At 41.7% G+C, this 18,194-nt stretch overlaps 2 protein-coding genes and 1 long non-coding RNA gene across 5 annotated transcripts in view; 1 reads left to right on the top strand and 2 right to left on the bottom strand.

Moving 5' to 3' along the window:
• dlc (deltaC) overlaps positions 1-5,991 on the bottom strand; it is a 48,398-nt gene extending 42,407 nt beyond the window's left edge. The window contains exons 1-4 of one of the 2 annotated variants that reach the window (XM_041994898.1): positions 5,878-5,991; positions 2,912-3,145; positions 2,723-2,783; positions 1,699-1,956 (exon numbers count right to left, since the gene is read on the bottom strand). In XM_041994898.1, the coding sequence (XP_041850832.1) occupies positions 1,699-1,956; positions 2,723-2,783; positions 2,912-3,145; positions 5,878-5,964 (640 nt within the window). In that variant the 5' untranslated portion in view covers positions 5,965-5,991. Of the gene's footprint in view, positions 1-1,698; positions 1,957-2,722; positions 2,784-2,911; positions 3,146-3,574; positions 3,844-5,877 lie in introns of those variants that run through there. The other variant, XM_041994899.1, reaches the window with a different exon arrangement.
• Positions 5,992-8,637: 2,646 nt separating this feature from the next.
• Positions 8,638-10,445, top strand: LOC121646350. Its single transcript, XR_006011605.1, has 3 exons — positions 8,638-9,100; positions 9,754-9,822; positions 9,983-10,445. It is a non-coding gene; the product is annotated as an uncharacterized LOC121646350 (long non-coding RNA).
• A 6,854-nt stretch (positions 10,446-17,299) lies between these two features.
• timm50 (translocase of inner mitochondrial membrane 50 homolog (S. cerevisiae)) overlaps positions 17,300-18,194 on the bottom strand; it is a 36,248-nt gene continuing 35,353 nt past the window's right edge. For both annotated transcript variants that reach the window (XM_041994742.1, XM_041994741.1), the window contains exon 11: positions 17,300-18,190. In XM_041994742.1, coding sequence (XP_041850676.1) covers positions 18,092-18,190 — 99 coding nt within the window. In that variant the 3' untranslated portion in view covers positions 17,300-18,091. The remainder of the gene's footprint in view (positions 18,191-18,194) is intronic.

Raw genomic sequence — 18,194 nt, 5'->3', positions numbered from 1 at the left:
GGGCCAGGGGCCATCCGGGGGCCAACCAGGGGCCCTTTGTTGAGCTCAAAACAAAAGCAGCAGACCTCAGAGCCTCTGGAAACGGCAGAAACTCTAAGATCTTTTTGTTGTTGTTGTGATCTGCAGACACTGGGGCCAAAAATGGCGTTAAAACTGCTCGATTTAATCCTTTCAGTCGGAAGAGACATCAGCGTGAAAACAGGGAAGAGTTTACTACAAACAAAACATCTTAACTTGTATTTTATTTCATTTTAATCCAGATTATTTCAGTTCATCTCGTCCCAGGCCACCAGCTGCTGGAACTACTGGCCTCCGGTGGAGCTGCAGCTGTATGACGTCCAGGTTTAACCTGGAACCATCACCCGTCCCTGCAAACGGCGTCGACGCACTTTTATTCCGTTTCCTCCGCTCGTCATTCAGGTGACTTTGTCTGTTGTGTGATTACACTTTAAGTTTTTAATCTTATTGTACTTTTGACAATAACCATTGATTGATTGATTGATTGATTGATTGATTGATTGATTGCTCCAATTCAACATAAATATGTGTAACACATGTGCAATAATTCATCTCAGGTCATTAAAATCTAAAATTAATCCCATTTCTATAATCTAATTTATTCCAGATATAATCCACTTCATTTGACTCGATTCCAGTTCATTATTGTCTTTTTGTCTGTAATCAGTTTTTATTAAAATCTGATTCAGAAGACAATAATTTATCCTTTGGTTTAGAAATGCTACAGATGGCTTGTACGAACATAGTTGTCATAAACTGGACAAATGGGGATTCGTTTTAATGGAATGAATTGGTTTGAATTGATAACGTCTGTAGAGCATATTTTGTTGTGAACATACAAATAAAGCTGAATTTAATTTAAATTATTTACGATGATTTCTAATAAAATCAGTTTCGTTGTAGTCCAATTTAATCTATTTATGTGTAAAACAATTCATTCCAGTTCATTAAAATCCAAGTTATTTACATTTCTGTAATCTAATTAAATCCATCTCATTATAATCCACTTCATTCCGGTTTCATCCAATTCAATAACGTCCAGGTTAGTCTCATTGGTTATATATGAAACAATTCAAATTAAATCCTAACTAATTTATTCCAGTTCAAAACTATTTATTTCAATAATACAGACTCAGTGGAGTCCAATTCAGTCCAGTTCATTGTAACTCATAGATTCTCTATAATTGATTTTATTTTAATTGATGACAATCCAATTAATTCCAGCTCCATCTATTTCATTGTCTGAATAATTGATTTAATTTCCTTTCATCATAATTCAGTTCTTCCCAGTGAAATTGAATATTATTACAATTCAATTCAATTTATTAAAGGAAAATTAAATCAGTTCCCATTCATAATAAAGCAAATTAGTCCAACAGATCAAGTGTAATTAAATCTAGTTAACTTTAAGCTTCGTAATTACACCGAATCATTTCCAGTAACGTTTTATTCACTTATTAATAATTTATTTCATCATGTTTCCCTCCCGTCAGTTAAAATCTGTTCATTTCTAATTCAGGTTGGTTTTTTCTAATCAAATTAAATTCCGGTATTTTTTTATATCAGTTCGTGAGTGGAAGTGTCGCTATGGCAACTATTAAAACAATGAATTTGGTGGCAAACCATCCAGGTGTGTTGTGGCCTGTCAGGATTGGGATTTGGGATTTGTTCAGCACTCACGGTCGGAGCAGTACTCGCCCCTCCAGCCCTCCAGGCAGCGCCGGTTCCCCTCGCTGTCGCAGTCAAAGTGGCCGAAGGTGTCGTTGCGAGGCCGGCAGTAGGCGGAGCATCCCTCTCCGTGGTAAAACCTGTTGCAGACTACGCGATAGGAGAAGCGCAGATTGCTGTGGTTGTCGGAGTATTCTTCCCTGGACCATTCCTCCCTCAGAGCCAGGCTGTGGTGGAGCGCCATCCGGCTGATCAGGTTGTTCTGGTTCTCTGGATGAGTGGGACATAAAAATGGTGGAGAACATGTTTGTCAGACAAATCTGAAGATTTTTCGTCTTTAAGAGTGCATTTTTAAATAACTATTCCAAGTAGCAGAAATCCTAGAAAGGCCACAATGCTGCCATGTTGGAGATGTTGCCCTGAATGTAGGACAGCTTTAAAAGTCTCCATTTAGGTGCTTAAATATTCATTATAGAAAAAATAAACAGTCCCTAAAATTTCAATCAGTTTTTAAGAGGTTTGGTTTGGAGAGGCAGACTTGTATCCAGCCGATAATAATATTTATCTGATAAAATCTAATGTTGAAGCAGATGTAATTTTATTCATGAACTTCAAAATTAAATGATGATAAAAATCTGGTTGGCTTCATGGTGGTTTGGAACAAGAAGCATTGCTCAGATAAGAAGCATTATTGCTTCTCCTGTTACAGTGTGTGTCATCGGGAGTGTGAGGCGGTCAGATCAGTTCAGATATCAGGGAAAAGAAAAGGACATGTGAGGTCATTTCCAGGACATCAAAGTGCACAGTACTGAGTCTGGATAGAGTCTTAACCAGAAAGAGGTGAAGTAAGCAGCACAGGAAGCAACCTCAAAGAGGGGGAGAATCTCGGGTCTTAAAGTTAAAAAAAAAATCTAAAAAGAGGTGTAACATTTAAAGACCACAGGAACTTGCGTCTGGGTGTTTCTGTCGCCGCCTGGTGGTGAAGCGGTGCAACTGCAGCAGGAGTTTTATTTGTGTTTTTTTGTTTTGTTTTTACCTGTGGACTCCAACCCCGCAGGTTCTGCCTTCCAGGCTTCAACGATCATAAAGAAAGTTCCCTGAAATTAATCAGAAAACTATCAGTGATCACATCCATCAGCAGATTCAGACGCGTGCGCGCGCGTGGTCTGCTCTGTCAGAATAAGATTAAACACCGCGGACAGCTGGTGAGATTTTTCACACTTACCGACCACTTGAATTGCAATGGCACCCTGATGGGCGCGCTCGCGGAGATGGAGCCTGGGTCAGCGCCGAAGATCTCAGTGAGCGCGGTGCCGTACGTGCACGGAGACATCGGGTTGTTGACGTGCTTGAGGCACAAGCGGAAAAAGATCTGGCAGTCCCGGGGCTGGAAGCTGCAGACGCCGCTGGAGTTGGTGAAGGAGTCGATCTTCAGCTCGAAGTCTCCAAAAGAGGGGGCCTGAGGGTGAGCAGGGGCAGAGAGCGGGCAGATACTGAGGATGTGGTCAAACACCAGCTTATTTATGTAGCTGCGTGTAAAATGAGGAAAATGCGCAAAATAAACACAAAAAATCAGAACTGCACAGGAAGTTTATTGGTATAAAAAAACTTAAAATGCGCCTGTTTTTCTACTTGCAAACATCATAAATTCATCTGACTGACATGTTTAAACAGTAATATGCCCATAAATGTAATATTTTCATTAAATAAACTGAATTAAATCCTAATGAAAGCGCAGAAAGAGCTCAGCAAGCTGCGCGTAAAAGCGCACAACTCCAAGCCTGCCCGCGCGCCAAGCACAACACCGCCGCAGAACAAGCAAGCCTCCGTAACTCACGTTACAATCCCAGCTAACATCCCGTGTGCGCGTGCTGTCAGGGCTACTCACCGCCTGCGTCGAAACAAACAGCAGGAAACACCGCAAAAACAAGCGCGCCATAGCGGAGCGTCCAGGGGCCACAAAGCGCCACACGTCCACCTGCAGGTTTAATCAGTTCTTTTAAGTCCAAACCGCTCCAACAGTAAACAGAGCGCGACACCTGAATGCAGGAAGGAACACGAACCGGTCCCGGTGCAGAAACAAAACCAGGTTAAAAGTCAGTCAATGCGCGTGACGGCAGAAAGAAAGTGGAAGCGGTTAGAAAATCCTGTCAGCCGTTGAACTCTGGACTGAAGCAGTTGCGGTTCCACCTCAGTTTTATAGGCTACCGCGAGAGAGGCGGGGTGAGAGGGGGAGAGAGGGGGGGGGGGGGCTCTAGGAAAAAAATCTACCTGAAAAAAATCTCCTCCTCTCGCTGATAGACGATCCTTTCTGAACACGCGCAAACCGAAAGAAAACTGTAAGGAAAATTTAATAAGACGGAAAAAATAACCTGTAGAAATAAACAAATAAATAAATCACGCTGGGGGGGTCCAGATGAAAGTGGATTTTCCTAATTTTTTTTTTTTTTTGGGGGGGGGGGGGGGCAACCTGGGCGGCCAAACGCTCCGTTTTCCGCACAGCTGGAGTCACACCTGCTGCAGGTACATGTCTGAACCCCTAAAGCCCAAAAAAGATGGTAAACCTCACTGTGACGTCAGCGTTTCATGTTTGTAAACATCAGAGAGAAAAAAAGCTCCCAAAGAACCAATCAGAAAACAGGCTCTTTTTCTGTCGCGTGCAGGAAGGAGCGGAGATGGGGAAGGAGGCTGAGACTCAAACACACACATGCACGCATGTACACAAGCACGCATTCGCGCACTTTATAAGAAATGGGCAAGATTTCGATCTAAACATCTTTCGTGTGTGTGTGTGTGTGTGTGTGTGTGTGTGTGTGTGTGTGTGTGTGTGAGCTGCGGGTCACGTGACTTTGCGCTGATAAACTGAAAATGTACATTAAATAAAAATGACTGTGATGCTTCATTCGTGTGTTTATCAGAGCAGGTCTGATTACATCAGTGTCACGTGTGTAGGAGTCTGTTCACATCATCGGGTGATCCCAGCTTTTAGGATGCTTCTCCACGCTTTAGCTTTAATTATTTCTTTAAAATGAATGTCTGCCATCTAGTGGTCATTTAGGAGATAGCAGCCATCTCAGACGCTGTCCAGCAGCTTCACCAAGTCTTCAATTATCAAGTCTTCTTTTCTGTCTCTCTGTCCCAAAACGTCTTCTGCCTTTTATGTTTTCTTTTTAAAAAGCAGCTGAGTTGGAGCTGGTTTTGTGAGTAACTGGAAATGAGTCATTTTAGCCTCATAATCTGTCCAATAAATAAATAAATGAACAAATAAAAATAAATAGCTCGGTGTTTTAAGGGTTGAAGACATACATGATCATCCTGAGTAACAGTTGTTTATGACAACTATCAGTGGCTCTTTGTTTTTTATTTTAAAAATGTCTTTACTGTTTACATCAATGTTTATTATTTCCTGAAAACTAGATTATTTTTAAAGAAAAGTTTATTTCCATGGGCCCCACAAAGCTTTAGATCCACTTCTGTAAAACAACACTTAGTTTTCTTCACTTTCAGTAAATACAAAACATTTTATGACACAAAGTCACGTGACAAGTCTGGAGCGTACAGATGTGTGATGAGCGTCGCGTGGTGACAAACTCCTGCTTTTTCTGTCTTTTTTCACGCTCGCGACCCACCGCGCCCTCTATTTTTATTGTAATGAGGGCAGCGCGTGCCTGCGCTGGTCCTGGCTTTGAATACAACCCCCTTCCTCCTCCTCCTCCTCCTCTAATCCAAAACGCACCCACGACACGCGGCACGCTTCATCTGGCCCGACACACACGCGCGCGCGCGTCTGGATACTAATATGGTGACAATTGAAGCTTCTGTGTGTGTGTGTGTATGTGTGTGTGTTTGTGTGTGTTCCGCGGCGGCTCGAGACAAAAGCGTCCCATAGATGAATAAGATAAGACCGCACGCGGGGCCCGTTAACAACAGCAATTTAAAAAAGTTGGCGTCGCTCGCGCGTGCCAAAAATATAAACAGCAGAAACAGGACCAATCTGAACTTCATCTGCGGTCACGCGCAACCCAAACCCGCCAAAACCCGGAACCTGTAAGCCCAGAAAGTAACAATAAACAAATAAATAAATAACAACATGAAACTTAAACCGACCAGTGAGCTGATAATCGATCACCTGATTAGACAATCATATCAATGATCACTGATGATGAGACGCATGCGCCCTGTGGCTCATACCTGCTCAGCACGTGCGTCGCTCCCATGGGACAGAAGGGGGGACGCGTGCACGCATCTCCAGGAAGCATCAGCCGACAATATGCACATATTCGATCGCGCGCCATCTGTTATCGATCTTCTTCTCCCCCGCTTCTTCTTCTTCTCCTTCTTCTTCTTCTTCTTCAGGTCGTCAGATTCCACAAAAGGCGACACGCCACGCGCCTCCAGGTGCGCGCGCTCTTTCTTTTCCACATTTTAGTTCATGGTAATCTGAATGATTCAGTCTGGGCTCTGCTCGCGCACAGTTTAGATATTTTTTTTTAATTATTTGTTAGAAAACCTGCTGAGTCATGTTTGTTTGAGTCTTTAAAAACGTCCAACTCGTCACCTTCTATGCAACACGCGCCCAAACGGTCGAAACGAGGCCGCACGAGCTCTTTGTTAAGGTGACAAAACACATGGCGCGTGCCCGGCGCGCAGGAGGTGGAGGGAGGGAGGTGTGTGAGGGACCGTGGGAAAGTCTGCTGAGGTGTGAGCTCGTAAATGTGCTGCGCGAGGAGGCGTCAGGTCCGACACCTGAACAGACGCGCGCGCGAAACAAACGGGTCGTCACGAGGAGGCGGCTCGAGCTGGAATAAACAATGAGAAGTTTAATGCCTGATTTATGTTCAGACCGAAAGAAGAAAAAAATAATTTTAACTCCATTTTCATCAAAATGTGACCACAGCGCCGTGCAAAAGTTTAGGCACCCCTGGTCTGAATTTAACTTCCTGTTGAGCGAGTGGAAGATGAAAGACGAGATAGTAACTTTACATTTTAAAATATGTCAGATATTAATGTCTGGTAATGAAGAGTTTGGAGGAAAACATTTAGAAAGTTAAAGGTTTTGTGAAATGTTGCAGACTCCTAATTAGAAAACTACCAACAATTAATAAAAATAAACTACAAAAAAGAAAATCTTAACCAAAGAATTTGTTTTATTTTTATTATTTTTGCCTTTTTAAACATTTTTAGCTGGTCTTTTTATCAATTTTTGTCTTTCCCACGACATTCGGCTCCACGGCAGCCTCCATTACAACTATCTGTGGACCAGCCTGCCAGAGAACCTCAAGGCTGCAGAGACTGTTCATGTTTTTAAAAAGAGGCTTAAGACCTTTTTAGCTTATCTTTTAACTAAATTTTTTTGTTTTTAATTAATTTTTTATTTTATTTCATGTTATTTTATTTTAATTTTCAACTGTATTACTTTTATTCATTCATTCATAGCTGTTCTTATGGTTTCTTAACGTTATTTAATCTTCGTTTTAACTCCAGTGTTTTCCTCATGGGGATCCCCCACGTTGGCCGTTCTGCCTGCTAGGTCTGTTGCCGTGGTGATCGCTTTTTTCTAGGTGGCTCAGAAGGGTTTAAAATCTATTCTGTGACTGACTGGAAGCCAGTGTAAAGATTTCAAAACTGGTGTGATGTGTTCAGATCTCTTAGTTCTGGTTAAAACTCTAGCAGCAGCGTTCTGGATGAGCTGCAGATGTTTAATGGTCTTTTTAGGAAGTCCTGTTAAAAGACCATTACAGTAATTCAGTCTACTGGAGTTGAATGCATGGATGAGTTTCTCTTGGTCTTTCTGGGAGACTAAAAAAGCTTCTTAGTGAAGCTTTGATGTGGCTGCTGAAAGTCAGGTCTGAGTCTATCAACACTCCAAGGTTACGAACTTGGTTGGTGATTTTAAGAGCCCGAGTCTCCAGGTGTTTACCAATGCTGACCCTCTTCTCTTTGCTACCAAACAGAATAATCGCAGTTTTTTCTTCATGTAATTGTAGAAAATTCTCCTTCATCCAGGTGTTTATTTGCTCCAGACACTGACACATTAAGTCTATTGGACTGCAGTCATCTGGTGACAGAGACACATAAAGTTGTGTATCATCTGCATAACTTTGATAATTAATGCTATAGTTCTGTAATATTTGAGCCAAAGGGAGCATATACACGTTGAACAGAAAAGGTCCAAGGACTGACCCCTGGGGGACTCCACAAGTCATGGCCACTCACTCGGATTCATAGCTGCCGATCAGAACAAAATAACTCCGGCCTTCTAAATAGGACCTGAACCAGTTAAGGACCGCTCCAGAAAGTCCAACCCAGTTTTCCAGCCTGTGCAACAGGATTCTGTGATCTACAGTATCAAACGCAGCACTGAGATCCAGCAGAACCAGGACTGATACTAGATTAGAACCAGGACTGATACTAGGCCAGGACCAGGACTGATACTAGACCAGAACCAGGACTGATACTTGACCAGAATCAGTATTCAACCTAATGTCATTTAACACTTTGACCAGAGCTGTTTCAGTGCTGTGATGAGGTCGGAAGCCGGACTGAAATTTATCAAGATTTCCACTTTCATTTAAAAAGTCATGAAGCTGGTGAAATACAACTTTTTCAATAATCTTGGAAATAAAAGAGAGGTTAGAGACAGGTCTATAGTTGTTCGTTATAGAGGCATCTAGTCCTTTTCTTTAGGAGGCTTAATAGCAGCTTTCTTTAGTGACTTGGGAAAAATGCCTGATGCCAGTGAGCTGTTAACTATCAGTAGGAGACCACTTTCTACTGAGGTAAAAACTGTTTTTAAAAAGTCGGATGGTATCATGTCTAGAGTGCATGTTGTTGATTTCAAATGCCAAACTGTTTCTTGTAGGACTTTTAAATCGACCATTTTAAATTGTGACATGACATCAGAATTATTTCCGGGTTTTAGACACAGACTAGTTTTCTTGTGTGACATTCAAGACTTTCATATTGAAATGAGCATTGTCATGACGGTGAGTGTCGCTCTAGTTGCCTGGCCTGGAGGATTAAAACTATTCAGAGATCCGCTGCTAGAGACAGACGATCATATGGAGAAAACCCTGTACTATAATAAAACTGGAAGATCTGAACCGTCTTTGCCTGTGATTGTATATGGCTGTCAAAATATGGAATTTTCTGTATTGTGCATTAACATCTCGTGGAGAGGAGCCTGAAGGTCCAGATGCCAGGCAAGAGCCCCAGTTTGCTCCAGAGACTGTCCTGGGTAAAGAACAAGAAGATGATCATCCAACAAGCAGAAAGCTTCCATCCATCAATGAGCCCCAAAATCTCCTCCTGACAGCTGATCCTCCTGAGGATGGAACTGAAGTGGATGAAGTTGGTATGACTTTTTCCAAACATTGGCTGCACTTATGTGTGCTTCACTTATAACCCGTCAGTGGTAAGTTCTTACTCTGCAGTACACTCATGCCGGGTTAGTATGCTAGCTAGAAACATACATACATAGAACATACACAGGCCAGAAACGTATAATAAACTTGCAGCCGTGTTCAGGTATTCACACCACTGAAGGCAGAGAAAAACTAAATAGTGACAACTTGCCAAGCTAAAAAAAAACTCACAAAATTCTGCTGTTCTCATTTCAAAATGTTTTCAGATGTTTTGTGTGACATGTTTACAGTAGTTTAAGTATTAAATGAAAGAGAGGGCAGAAAAAGTATAGAGCTTATGATCATACAGAACTACTGTAATTTTGGTATAAAAACATGGAAGAGTGACCCAAACCCTGCATTTCCATTACCCCCAAAATCACAATAAAAAACCAGTACGAGTGGACACAGGAGGAGGCGACAATGTTTTTACAAAGAGTTGAAGAAAAAAATATAACTGCATTCTTGATAGCAAACAACAGCAAAATGAAGAGTTTTACAGAGAATTATAATCTTCCTCCTCAAAGTGGAGATTTTACAATTCAGTGGAAACACCTGCAAACCGCAACTTTAGAAATATCGCTTTAATTTAGCCAAAAACGATAATGGAAACGCAGCGACTGACTTTGCTGATGGTTCACTTGACATGGAATTTGTTTTACAGGTTGGGACGGTGACCTCTCGTCTATATTACTGCCGTTACACCTGACCCCCCCACCCGGTCTTCCAGAAGGTTTGTTCCTTATTTTAGTTGTTTTATTTAAGGGTATTTCACTGAGGGAACCTTGGTTTTGCTGGTAATGATCACCTACACATTGAAGCACTTTTTGTAAGCAGTTTACGACCATGCAACTGTACTAATCTCGCCAAGTGATTGTGTTTTGTTTTCTCAGACAGGAACCAGCATCCAAGAACATCTTGATTCCATCACAACAAGCACACAACCCTACCTCCTGGCTGCAGGACGGCTGCATGCCATCTCTTGCAGGTCGGCTTCTCACTTGGTGCTTTTAATGAATTGTTTAAGGTGCGTTATGTTTTTGCCACAACATACAACCTGATGCTGCACAACACTTCATCCAGACCACTGAGTACAACATCGATATTGGCAACGTGAAGGAGTCCCTGTGTCGCAGACGTTCGGTCGAGGATGTTTCAGTAGTACTTACAGATCTGTTGTGTTTGTCATACTGAGTTAACTTCTTAGTTAACACTTTTTAGGTGTTTGCAAGTAGTTCATAGTTCTGCTGGGCTGACACAAAACCATTTTCACAGTCCCAGAAAATGTCAGGTTTAAGGTGGAAATCTGCACTGTTTCATATCAGTCTTTAGATAATTTCAAACGTATTTGATATATATATATATATATATCAAATGATTAATCAGATTAATCACAGCTTGCAAATTAATCACCAAATTTAATGCCTGAAATTTGCTCGTTTTTACTGTATTGTATCAACCGAACGAACCTACAAATATTTACTGTTACTGTTAACTGACCTTCTCCTGAGTAAACGTTGGATGTACAAGGGTCAGTAAATGCAGCATGTAATGTACTTCTATATGTTGTTCTAAATCCTCTCTATCATGTTCTAGAGCATAATTCAAAATGAGCTGTAACCCTAACAGGATCATTAAAATCTGAAAGGCTCAAATTTCCTAGGGTTCTCATACCTTTGCTAGGTGTATCATCTTTCACTCTCTGCCTCTTAGAGCTCATTTCAACAGTAACAGACATTCTAACCAGGGGTGCCCAAACCTTTGCATGCTGCTGTAAACAACCCTGAAGGTGCAGCTTTTCCAGCCTTGTAGTCTGTTCGCTACTGCAGCTTCTTTCCACGACTGCTGGGAAACAAATGGTGGCTCATAAAGCTGCAAACGGCTGCAGCGCTCCCAGGTTCACACCTCCACACCAGCCCAGAGGCTGCGGGAGAGTCCACCACCATCAGATGTCAGAGGAAACGTGGCCACCCAGCCTGAAAACAGATGCAGCACAAGCCAGAAACATGCTCACACAACTCTGCAGCTGGAAGAGAAATGATATATGTTCCCATGAAAACAGCTGAGCATAAAAGATGGAAATACTCAGGTATGCATGAGTTTGAATGAATTAAATCATGCAGACACGTTCAGCTTTCACATGGTTCAAATCTGGAAAAACTATTTCTATTTATAAATATTTCCTTTTGTTTTTAAGATCTGCTTGTTTTAAAATTGTTTTAAAATAAAATTTCTCCATGCAGCCAGGGGTGAAGCTAGAGCATGTGTGTGTGTGTGTGTGTGTGTGTGTAGGGGGGGCTGACCGCCTCAATACACCAGTTTCAAAGTAGTTTCCTAATTATTCATCCTTTAAAAATATTACCTTCTGGCTGCACATTTCTAGGAAAGATTTAGTCCTTGTGAATGTACAGCTACTAAAGATATGTAAGGCTGGTAACCTACTGTTAGCATGAAGCTACGTAGCAGCGCTAATCTAGTTCTATGCTAGCTCTAGATTAGTTTTAAAATCATTTGGGGAAACCTTGTCATTTAGTTTTGAGTGAGTATTTAGGAACTAAACACCAACTCAGTTAATCAAGATTTTCATGTTGAGCTCAAAATAAATTATATGGATGCTCAAAGATTAGCTTAGCGCTGACTAAGCTAGCACTGACTCAAATTATATTCTCCAACAGGAAGTCCTGTGCCATGACTCAGTAATTTGAGTCAGGTGAGTTAGAGCAGAGACATGGAAAACCTGCTGGATTTGAATAGCCTTGATCTAGAGCAGGGGTGCCCAGCTCTGGTCCTCAAGGGCCACAATCCTGCAGGTTTTTGATATGTGCCTGCTCCAAAACCACCTGACTCAAATTGATGAGTCATTGTTCAAAACTTAATAGGCTGTTGGATCTATTTCATTTGAGTCAGGTATGTTGAAACAAGAAATACTGGAAAATCTGCAGGACAGTGGCCCTTGAGGACCGACTTTGGGCACCCCTGATCTAGAGGCAACTCTGGAGGTCTCTTAAATATTGGGTGAAGTAGGAATGATTCTTGGCATGAGAAAGTTGATAAATAGTTTTACAGGATCCAGTCTACCACCACCACCAGACAGTAGACCAGAACAGATCCCCCTACTACCACATCAGGATCCACATACTACACCTCAAAATATTTAACTTACCTTTTTATGGACCATATGGATTATTTATGTAAAGATGTTTAAATCTGAATAATTTCCTGTTTCAGTGTATATTTGTATATCTCTCTCTGACCACACAGTTGGGATGTAAACATCAACCTGAGGAGGAGACCTTCTATTCATGCAATAAGAACATAATAATTACATAAAAATGTAGTTTCCAGCTACATTTTAAATATTCCTTATGCACTTTTACCTTGGATCTGGCAGCGTAGCCTTTCTCTTTATCATCAGAGTATATAATTATTTCCTGGTTTGCTTCAGACCAGAAGATGGTCTATTTTCAGTCTCATAACTGATTTAATGTCAGATTCTGACTGGCTGACAGGTTAAATAGCAGATGGCTGTTCTTCTGGGTTCTGATGGAGGTTTTCCATCCTCTCCACTTTGATCTAATCCGTTGGTTTCTTATGCTAGGAATTAGCTGAATTAGTTATTATAAATCAGAGTAATGTGGATTATAGAATGGATTTAGTTCCATTTAAAAAGCTGATTGGACTAAAATAATTATTGTGAACGACGTATATCCCTGTTCTGCACCAAAGATGATGATTGCTGGTTAGATTGACTGAATGATGAAACCTGAACCAGGTCATGTGATCTGCATCATCTAAGGCCATCCCCTGGGCTAAAGAGATGTCTTTAATCACAAAGTTAGTTGACTTTTTAAATATCTAAAACCGGTGCCAATGAATCTTGAGTTTGCTGTAAATAACAGTGAAAAAACTGATTCTGATTAAAATAAACTGCTGTTTTAACAAAGTTTGACATTGTTTACTCGATGTCACATCTGCTAATTATCTAACATGAATGCTTTTATCTGATAAAAATAACTTTTAAGTTGAGAATTTTTGCAGTGAAAAAAAGTTTATCTGATAAAATCAGAATGAATTTTTCTCGATTTTGAGCCCAGAAAAAAAGTAAAAAGCTAAAGAATCTCTACATATTTCTGTTCGGACCAGACAATCCACATTATTGCAGTAGGAAAACGTGGAGAAACTTCCTCCACCCTGTCTGATCCTCTGTCATTTGACTGGGATATCCAGGAAACTGAGTAGTGAAAATCTGTTGCAGGTTTATATTCTGCTCCACAGTTACAAATAATTCATGTTTGGTTAATTAGTGATCTGCAATTGGTCCCAAGGACTCCTGACCTGTCCTGTCCTGTCCTCAGTTCCACAGCTCCATAATGTAACTGGCAAAATATATGAATTTCTTGAATCTGCCTACAATAAGAAACCAATAAAATCTGGGGGAATTCAGTAAAAAATCAAATATTACTTTTAGTCCAAATGAAACTGTTTTAAACTGTAATGACTCCAAGGCTAATATATTTAGTTTTAATGGAAGTAAAAGGAACATTTTTGGCCACCAAGGTGCCAAATGGGAGTATCTGATATGACATAAAATGTTACGAATGCAAATGATCAATTTAGCTGCTAATCAACATCAAAGGACTTCCCTCTAGTATTTATTTAATCATTTATTCATTCTCTGTACCGCTTAGTCCATTTTGGGTCACGGGTAAGCTGGAGCCTATCCTAGCATTTAGCAGGTGAGAGGCAGATACACCTGGACAGGTCACCAGTCCATCGCAGGGCCAACACAGAAAGATGGACCATTCACACAATTAACCTAACATGCATGTCTTTGGGCGGTGGTAGGACGCCAGAGAACCTGAAGAGAACCCACACATACACGGGGAGAACATGCAAACTCCACACAGAAAGGCCACCGCCCCCCAGGTTTGAACCTGCCCCCGGCGGAGGCTTGAACCAGCAACCTTCTTGCTGTGAGGCTGTGGTGCTAACCACCACACCACCCTGCAGCCCCCTAATATTGTTTTTGCATTTTTAATGAGTAATTCAAATAATTAAACTTGCATTTAAAGGGTTAAGAATCCTAAAAACAATAAAATGAATTTTTGTTGGTTTGGGCTGAAGTTGTTTATGGTGATTTATGGAAAAAAGTTGAAGAAAGAATTCATGTTTGAAAACTTTATAGCAGTCTTTGTGTGTGGAGATTTTTGGACGTGAAGGTTCCAAGCAAAGTTTTACAACTTGCAACAAGAATCTAAAGCTCATTACTGAGCAGGACAATTCCGGACCATTACTCCTGACCATGAAAAGATATCCTGAGACACTCCTAGTTCTGCAAACATTTAGTGTGTCATCCATCTGCTTCTATACTCTAAAAGCCTGGAGCTCCTTTAAACTCCATCTTTATTCCTGCTTTATATCTGAACTCAGCAGGAAACTCTTCAATTCAGCCTTCACATCGTTTATTTTCGGCTTCAGCTGCATGGGCTTCAAAAAAACACGAGAACCTGGAAAGTTTGTGCTGGAGATCAGTTAAAAAGGGCAGCTCCTCTCTTTCTTTTCCAAAAACACAGTTTACAAGGCCGTACATGGTTTTTATTTTCATTAATGTGTTTTTACTGGCCGAACTCAAAGTAGGATTTTACTTTAAGATGCCATTTTTGTTCCAAGTAAACATGGCATTAGCGCCTGAACGAATCAGCTGCTGCTGATGGTGTTGAGATCAATTCCCTCTGTAGCCTGTAGAAGCATTAATGACGACTGATGGATTTCCCCTCGTCTGGGATTAGTATTTATAGCTGTCAGTAAAAACAATCCTTAATTTCTGCTTAACACATTAAAAGGATTAATAAAATCAACTTGGGCTGCTCAGACTTTTTCTAATTTCCTAATTTATTTGTAAAATCAAAATAATGGGATATAAAGCAGGATAAACAACAAAAGATGGAAATAAAGTCAGTGTTTAATCTTCAAATCGACGTTTATCTCCTACAACCAACATTTGCATTCATGAATGTCACATTTTTGGTTGTTTGGACCATGATACCTAATTCCTATTTCTGTGTAACTGCAACCAGTTGTAAACAAATGTGGACCCTTACATTGCCCTACATCTGAAACTACAGATGTAGAGCAGTGTCGTAAGAAAATGTAAAAGCCAAGCCGAAGCTCTGGTCTTAGGCGGTTATCTGATGGTTATCAAGTAAAACGGATCTTAGGTTTTGGTCATGTGAACTCACCTTGCACCAAAACATGACCATTTTTTTTAATGAACTCTCAGTTTTTCCAGAGTTTAGGTTTTGGTGGCGTTGCAACAATAAGGACGCTACAACTGGAGTTATTATTCTAGGTAACTTGTGGAGTTCCACAGTTCAATACTAATCCCATGAATCAAACTCTTTCCCTGTCTCTGCTGGTGTGCCCCAGGGCTCAGTCCTGGGGCCCCTCCTTTTCATTATCTATATTCTTCCACTTGGTTACATCTTTCGCAGACACAATATCAATTTTCATTGTTACGCGGACGACACCCAGCTCTACCTCTCTATCAAACCATCCTCTTCACTTCCACCAACCTCCCTTACCACCTGTTTACAAGAAATTCATTCTTGGTTTTCATCCAACTTCCTTAAACTCAACAGTTCTAAAACAGAAGTCCTCTTGGTAGCACGCCCCACACTCTCTCCAAATCTAACAGTTATCCAATTTCCATAAACAATTCAACTGTCCTTCCCTCCCCTTTAGGTAAAGAGCCTGGGTGTCGTCCTCGACAGCACACTCTCTTTTCATTCCCACATTAACAGTATCACCCGATCTGCATATTTTCACTAGAGAAACATTTCTCGTCTCCGTCCCTCTCTCACCCCCCACACCACTGCCATCCTCGTCCTCAGTCTTGGTACTTCCTGGATTGACTACTGCAACTCTCTTCTCTTTGGTCTCCCTAATAAATCCCTCCAGAAACTGCAGCTCCTACAAAACTCTGCAGCACGCATCATTACAAGGACCCCATCTACTCACCACATCACCCCCATCTTACAACAACTTCACTGGCTTCCCATAAAACAAAGAATTAACTTTAAAATTCTCCTCATTACATTCAAAGCACTCCACAATCTGGCCCCTCCATATATATCTGATCTCCTGCACATTGCCACTCCGGTCCGTTCACTTCGCTCCTCCTCTTCTCTCCAGCTCCTTGTCCCCCCTGCCCGTCTCGCCACCATGGGGAGCCGAGCATTCAGCCGCTCTGCTCCCCATCTCTGGAACTCTCTTCCCCCTGACATCCGTACCATAGACTCACTTCCTCTCTTCAAATCACAACTCAAAACACATTTGTTCAGACAGTCCTATGCCATCTAGTCATTCTCCATCTTTCTGTTGTCCTCCTTTCTGCTTAGTTTTGCACTTATTGTTTTAACTGTTTTAATGTTTGTTTTGTACATAGTGGTTTTTAAACTATTTTAATGTTCCTTTGTACAGTGTCCTTGGGTGTTTTGAAAGGCGCTTTTAAATAAAATGTATTATTATTATTTTATTCTCAGTAGAATTCTGTTAATATTGACATTTTCCCCACTTTCTCGGAGTTGGGATTCTGTTTATTGTGAGATTATTTGGAATTACAGAGCCAACGTGAATTAAGAGGAAAATATCTAAAACCATGACTGTGAATAAAACGGCAAACTTTATTTTATGCTGTTGGATGTTTATTTTTTATGATGACCTTGTTTTATCTCCTGGTTCAGGTTGAGGGTTCTGCTGCAGACTTATAGGACAGGGTGTGGTGTAGAAAGAAAAGATTTACAGGTCGGAGGCACGGCAGGGTTTCCGCTTTACATCCAGATGTTTGGCTGATTATGAACTTATGTTTGCTGAACTGCACTGAAATCCTTAAACCTCAGCAAAACATTCTTTTGTCCTCCAACACTTCGATGTAACACCACACTCATAACTCAACCCAGAGTTTATAGGTGGACGATGTTTGGAGGAGAAGGAGAACATTTTAAATGTCATTATGAGCCCTGAGGAGAGATTTAATTTGAAGGAGGAACTGGAAGGAAATGCGATGTTTGTTAACAAGCAAAGCAAAAATGGAGTAAACCGAAATAAACTGCTTCTCCTGTTGAGAAATAACCTGACAAGCTCCAGTTTTTCCACTTCAAAAGAAGAAACAAACTAAACCCAGAAGAATGAAAAACACGAGGGGATAGAAGTGAGATCTAGTTTGTTTGGTTTATTTAAGAATGTCAACAGCGAGTCGAAGTGTTCAACATGAGGAGCGTGGAAATCAGCCCGTGTCCTTTTCCTTCCCGGTTCGTCTCCTGATGCTCTGGACGGCTGCTCAGAGATTTATTTTACAGACCAAGGTCTGCGGAGGAGTCGTCCAACGGCGTGAGCGGCCTGTTCCACGGCGACAGAAATTTAACTACGTGTTTGTGGGAATTTTTGCAGGACTTAGTTGGAGATGGACTGAGGCGACGTTTTTCTCCTCATTTCACACGTTCTTCATCCACGCCGCCACTGGACGCTCAACTTCCAAACACCACTTCCTGTTTATTTTCAGACATTAAGAGAACGGCCTCCAGCCGACAGAAACCGAGAAGAAGAACACATGCTGGAGGAGTGAGCTGATCTCAGGTCAGTTCCTGTGAGCAGCGGGCCGGACCAGAGCCGGAGTGGCGATAGCTGCACTGGTCCTGGATTTGCCTCCAACCACCAAAACCAAGACGTCAACCTGACCCGGATCTCTGTCTTTATGAACCAATCAGCAGCTTAGAAAAGCATCAGGTGATGCGGAGGCGACCGAGGGAGGGGGCCGCCCACGCCCCACCTCCAACAACACCAGGAAGTCCCTCTCTCACAGGTGCAGAAGCGGCCAATGTCCTGACTCCGCCCCATTGTGGCGTTATCTGCCGCTCAGCTGGATAACACTGGTCGACCCCCCCTTCTCTGACCCCTCCCCTCAGCGATGAGCTGTGATTGGTGGAAGTGTGGGGAGGCGGGGCTCACTGCTGTTTGGATCGCCAGAACCGCGACGCGATGGAGCCGAGAGAGAGTCCCTGTTTCTTCTGCTGGTTGAGCTCGGCCAACCGTTGCTCTTCCTCCTGC

This window comes from Melanotaenia boesemani, chromosome 9, assembly GCF_017639745.1.
Source record: "Melanotaenia boesemani isolate fMelBoe1 chromosome 9, fMelBoe1.pri, whole genome shotgun sequence".
In the NCBI taxonomy this organism is placed as follows: Eukaryota; Metazoa; Chordata; class Actinopteri; order Atheriniformes; family Melanotaeniidae; genus Melanotaenia; species Melanotaenia boesemani.
This window is presented reverse-complemented; position numbering and strand designations above follow the sequence as displayed.